This window comes from Polistes canadensis, unplaced genomic scaffold, assembly GCF_001313835.1.
Source record: "Polistes canadensis isolate GaletaPanama2010 unplaced genomic scaffold, ASM131383v1 scaffold_216, whole genome shotgun sequence".
Classification (NCBI taxonomy): Eukaryota; Metazoa; Arthropoda; class Insecta; order Hymenoptera; family Vespidae; genus Polistes; species Polistes canadensis.
Genome location: NW_014569763.1, coordinates 89,253 through 95,621, shown reverse-complemented (window position 1 = coordinate 95,621; position 6,369 = coordinate 89,253). Strand labels below are relative to the sequence as shown.

The 6,369-nt window shown below is 29.1% G+C and overlaps 1 protein-coding gene across 1 annotated transcript in view; it reads right to left on the bottom strand.

The window, feature by feature from the left end:
• Nucleotides 1-4,804, bottom strand: part of LOC106790134 (cationic amino acid transporter 3) — a 9,326-nt gene extending 4,522 nt beyond the window's left edge. The window contains exons 1-5 of the mRNA XM_014754860.1: nucleotides 4,594-4,804; nucleotides 4,162-4,408; nucleotides 3,726-4,010; nucleotides 2,615-2,719; nucleotides 1,768-2,146 (exon numbers count right to left, since the gene is read on the bottom strand). Of these exons, the coding sequence (XP_014610346.1) occupies nucleotides 1,768-2,146; nucleotides 2,615-2,719; nucleotides 3,726-4,010; nucleotides 4,162-4,408; nucleotides 4,594-4,704 (1,127 nt within the window). The 5' untranslated portion in view covers nucleotides 4,705-4,804. The remainder of the gene's footprint in view (nucleotides 1-1,767; nucleotides 2,147-2,614; nucleotides 2,720-3,725; nucleotides 4,011-4,161; nucleotides 4,409-4,593) is intronic.
• Between the last annotated feature and the right edge of the window lie 1,565 nt (nucleotides 4,805-6,369).

Sequence of the window (6,369 nt, the reverse complement as noted above, 5' to 3'; positions counted from 1 at the left end):
TAATAATAAAGCAACACATTTAAACAGTTTTACAATTTATGTTATAACATTTGAATGAAACTTTAAATGACTAATGTTTATAGAATATTTTTGAAAGTATAATACGCTTACAACGTTTTTACAGAAAAACATCTGACATCCTGTATAATAAATCAAATTTTTTGTCTAAATCGGTACGAACTTGCACTGTAATGCATTTCTGCGATTTCGTGGAATTTTAAGTTTAAAAAATATTGGAATTCTTGATTTTAGAATGAAGGTAATTATGCATTTAAACCCCTTTGTCGTATTTTCACGAGTCTAACTCGTGATGAAAATTTCGGGCCAAACGTAATCGTCAAGAATCAGGCTCGTAATCGTAATATCATGTTAAACATATTTATTACACGAATCTGACTTGTATTAAACCGTTCAAAACAGTTTTTGCATTTTAGTTTTGCATTAATCGGAATGTTTCGTAAATATATAATACCATGCAGGATTATTAATTATTAGAATTGTGAGTATTTTTCAATAAAATATTATAATCATTTGGGAATAACAATATAAATAAATTGTTCGTTCATATTTTGTTATTTGTTGAATATGTTAATGTTTAAAAATGTTTTTTTTTTTAAGTTATACTTCTTTTGGCGCGTTTTGGAAAGTGAAGTTTGATGCGACCGAAAAATCAACACCACGAAGTTATCGATATTTACGATGCGTGGGCAAATTGAAGTTATTTTTGAGGTTATTAAGGTTATATTCGTTTTGGTACGCTAAAAAAGTATAACTTCTTACGTGCGTACATAAGTACACACGACAGTTTTTTTTTTTTTATAGAATTATCTATTTATTAATGCATTACCGTATAAAATCTTGGATAAAAATTAAACGGAGGAAAAGCGTTGAACTAATTTTGAAATATTTCGTTAAGTAAATGTTCAATGAACAATTTAAACCCAATTACAGCGTTGGTACTGACAGAACTTTTAACGTTATGCTTTTTTAAAATAATATTTCTAATACTGCATCGGGGAAAACAACGTTGCAATATAATCTCAATTAACAAGTAAATTTGTTATTTATGCAAACTTTTAAAAACATAATTCAATTGTATTCATTATCAGGCAAAGATTCCATATTTATATGTTGAAATCGAACAAATATTAACTGCATTATGCGCGTTTGAAGAAACCATAACCTTAAGGTTATGGTGATTTGACCCTTCACGATAGGAATAGGCATACATGAAGTTTCGATTGATTTATTGTTAATATTAAAAATTACATCGTTAAATATTTTCATTTATTACTACTATGATATTATATATACTAAAAAATAAAATGTTAATCCCATATTCCCTACACTTTTAATTTGGTTTCACCAACGTTTTGTCGTCTCAAGTTATCTTCCTTTAGTATCTTGTATTGTTTTGTTTGATTTTTTCTATTATAATTTTTTAATTGATTGACGATTGATTCTATCAATTAATTTGTCAATTGTTTGATACTTTAGATATCGAACAAAAATAAATAAATAACATTATGTTAATTTAAGCGTACAAAAACGTTGCTGCTATTGTTCCAGCAAAGATTTTATTTTCATTTTAACGAATGCCTAGTAGGTAATGTGCAGTTTATTTAGGTAATTTGAGAAATGAAACTATTGTCGACACTTTAACGGATCACCCTAGTTAATCTACACATTACCTAGATAATTTGGAGAATAACTAATTTTTCTACTTTAAACATATTAACATATTATATAAATATCGTATATTCTTACCTTGCGCATAATCCACAAATTGCTCCAATGCTGACTATCCATTTGGCCCAATCCCATCCAATCACTTCAAATAAATGTGGAAAGGGTGCGTCGGGATTTTGTTCATAATAAGGTAGAACCATAGTAAGTACAGCTGAGACTCCGAAATACGCGAGAAAGACAACAGTTAAGGATGCAACAATAGCTATTGGTATTGATCTTTGTGGATCTTTAGCTTCTTCACCCGTAGTTGCAACACAATCAAAACCGATGAACCCATAGAAACATGTTGCCGCGCCTGTAATTATACCTGATATCCCATATGGTGCGAATCCTCCTGTTCCGTGTTTGCAACTTGACTCGGTACAAGATGGTCGAGTTTTCCAATTATTTACATCAGCTTTGAATGCGATCAAAAATCATTTTAACGAAAGAAAATAATAATGGATTTAATTGTTTAGGGCAATATATTAAAATGAATAGATATTTTACAAATTGCCCCGGTCATTCTGTAATACGTGCTTTAATTAGCTCTGCTCAAAGTACGGGACTGGGGAAAGTGTTTTTTAAGTTCGTTTAAAGGATACAATCTTTAAAATATGTTTCAGTGGCTCTATTTAAAGCACGGGGGAAAGGGGATTTTTCAATTTTCATGATTTCTTTCATTTACAATAGGTTTACTCAGATTTTCCCCCCTACCTCACCCCTCATTGTGCTCTAAATACAATCAACTGTAGCACATTTTATAAATTGACCGAAATCCTCTGAGTATTTTATAGAATGATCAGGAAATCTGTGAAATATCTGTTCATTATTTGCATTGACCTTATTACATAATCATAAATTATTTATAATTAATACGATTTACCTTTGAGAGAACCAGCAATGATTACGAAGAGAACAACAGAGAGATTCACTAAGGTGAAAAAGTTATTTGCAGTTGATGACTCTTTGGCACCAAATGCCAAGGCAGCTGTGAAAAATAAGATGTACAGTATAAATATATACATACTTATATAAAACTTGTATTTATCAGTGGCGGATCAAATTGAGTGGAGGCCCTAAGAAATCAAAATTACGGGTCCCTCATATTCACTGTCAAGTTGGAGAAAAAAATGTTTCAACAAAATTTTTTATTAACACGTTCTGTGCCGCATGGGACGTATGCGTTCCCAGTCCGTTCAAGCTTTTCGTTATTTTCATTGTAAAATGAAGAGCAATATTCAGTTATGTGTTCGTTAAATAATTCCTAAAAAACTAAATATATTACTTTGTTGTTTTATGCATCTTAAACTATACATTCTCTTTTCTTAATAATTATGATATTTATATTATTTAATTATTGACGTATTGCATACGTCAGAAGCAAAACAATGCAATAATAAAGCGTGGGATGTATACGTCCCACACGGCCTGAACGGAAAGTATTCTAATAAAATCAAAACGGTACGAAACATGTTAACAAAAAAGAAAATTAATGAAAAATTATACTATACTGCAATAATCGTCGATATTTAAGTCACCTAACCTATAATTTTACTTAAGAATGCTCTTAAAAGAGTGAAAATGTTTGGAGGTTAGTTTATGTAAATAATAATTTAAATGTAACATATTTTAATAACAAAGTTAAATATTTATATTTTTAAAAATTGAGTAGAACCAATTAATTATTTATAAAACTATTTTGATAGCAGCAAAGAGTGATTAATCAATGAGAAGATAATCATACTGCAAGTATCGTTATCAGTAACCAATAAGAATGTACCAATAATTGCATGTGATTATATCACACATACAATAAAACTATAAATAAACTTATGAAAAAAATATCATTTTTCTCGAACCCTAATAGAAAGTTATTTGAAGATCTTGAGGAGCTTTTAGAACCATTTGGTATTCCACGTAACTGTTTAATCCCATTACAGCTTAATCCGCCACTGGTATCAATCGTATCGTGGTTAAAGAAAATAATGAATTACCAGAGAACATAAGGGTGATACCGAAAGCGAAAAAATCTGGATAAGAAGAAAAGTGTTCAACTTCTATAGGAGCTGCCGATTCGAAAGCATTTCTCATACTATTATTGAATAGTGCATCAACGTAAGTGCTAAGACCACGTACCACGCTAGCTGAACCTATCACATATTCTAATATCAGTGTCCAACCTATTAGAAAGGCAACAAATTCACCCATTGTCACGTAACTATAAACATAAGCGGAACCAGCTCGTGGTACTCTTGCTCCGAATTCAGCATAGCAGAGACCTGAAAAGATATTACATTTTTTTTTTAATCAAACGAATAATCATCATACGAATATATAAAAAAAAAAATATATTTTAGACGTTAATAAAAGATCTTCGATATAAATGTAACATAAAAATGGATGAAACGGTTGGCAAAAGTGTCCAATTACCAGCAAATATCGATGCTACAGCAGCTATTAAGAAAGAGATTACAACAGCAGGTCCTGCAATATCCTTCGAGACTGATCCTGCCATAACGTAAACCCCGACACCAAGAGTTGATCCAATACCCAAAGCTGTTAAGTCTAACGTTGATAGACATCTTTCCAATTTCGAGTCTGTACTAACATTTATCCGTTTTTTTCGAATGAAGGCTTTATACAGACTACGGAGATTCCATGATTTCATATCGTGTAACTGTTAAAAGTTTTTTATTTATATATACATCATACTCAAGCAAATACGTGTATAAAGAATCAATCATGTTTTATGATCGATAAATTCATTGGAATGTTGAATGAATTTTGTGTGTGCGTTTTTGTTTTGTTTGTTTGTTTTGTTTCAAATAAATTTCATTGAAACAATATGATTTTTTAACTTACAAATAAAGCATTTGTTGATATGTAATCCATTTTGGTTTTGTAGAATTTTACGAACACTCGGATAGAAAGAATCGAATTTACGTTAGAATTTCTATCGATGACGTCTGGCATAAGACTAACATAAGAAGCGTTAATTGAAATAATGCCCGTTAAATTGTACGCAACTCTCTCGTCGTAGCCTATTGTCGATATTTCTTTTTAAATCTTTCAATTGGTCGAATTAAAGACATAAGGCCTTGCACTAACTAAATATTATCTAACTATAAAACATTTTACATCGAATCGTTCGCAGTCACGAGATATGTTTTGTTTCTTTTACTTTTCCCCCTTTTTTTTCTTCTTTTTTTTTTTTTGTTTAAAAATTTACACCGGCACGAGACTACACAACGTATCAGAGATATATATAATATTGAAGCTAATCATTTATCTATGCGTTTCTTATCTATCTAGATAAGATCATTTTAATAACAACATTATAACTTTCTTCGAATTTTAACTGACCGGTATATACAATTGATTACGAAAATATTTGAACGTTGGTTTTGTATTTTAAATAAATGTACGAATGACTAGAAAAATATATTATGCTATAATATAATTGCATGGTTTCTAGATAACAAAATTACAAAATCTGTTATAGGTTACCAATCAAATTTCCTGGGATTTTTTTAAAATTTTTTGAAAGTTCATTTTTCAATAAAAATTAATAAAATTCAAGAAAATAATAACGCGCGGAATGTTAAAATTAAAAATAAAAAACGGCGGTAACTTGATCGCTAATTTAATATTTATTAATCATATATAAATTGTTTCAATAATGGAAGAGAATCGAAGAAAACGCTAATAACATAATTAATAATAAAATATTAATATTCAATATATAATATAAATCGCCCTGTATATTCAGATTACTGCAATATTAACATAAATAATATAACGTTAAATAAAGTTGTTAATAATGGGAGAATGAAAGTATGGAGAAATACAAAACATAAATATCAAATCTATACTGACGTCCGAATATTTTTGTGACCGACTGTATTTGTACATACATATATACAAGGTGATTCACAAATCGTGATCAGTAGGGATTACTGATCTGTTATCCGATCGGAAATGTTTTTATCGAATATTACATACTTTCAAAAGAGTTTTAATACGCGTATAACCAATTTTTTGAAGTTATTATCAATTGTTTTTCTTTTATAATTTTTCGAGATCACCTTGAGTTTATTTCTTTTTTGCATATAAACGTATAAAATTTTTTTATGACCATTTGTTAGAGGATTACAATACGAATTTGGTAAATACCGTAATATAACACGTGTTACTATTTAAATCTTTCAATTGATCGAATTAACGACGTAGGCTTTGATCTAATTAAATATTATCTAACTATAAACTCTTTTACATCTCGAATCGTGTTCTCAGTCACGAGCGTTGTTTGTTTTTTTTTATTTTTTTATTTCGATGAAAAGTTTACACCGACACGAGACTACTACAACGTATCAGAGGTACATAATATTGAAGTTAATTATTTATCTATGCGCTTTTTTATCTATCTTACAATTAGTACGAATAGATAAAATCATTTTTAATAATAACATTATAACTTTCTTCGAATTTTAATTGACCGGTATACAATCAGTCACGAAAATGTTTGAACGTTATTACAGATATGATATTTATGTTTTGTATTTTAATTAAATATATAAATGACTAGAAAATAGATGGGCGTAAAAAAAATTATATGCAATAATATGTTTATAATATTAT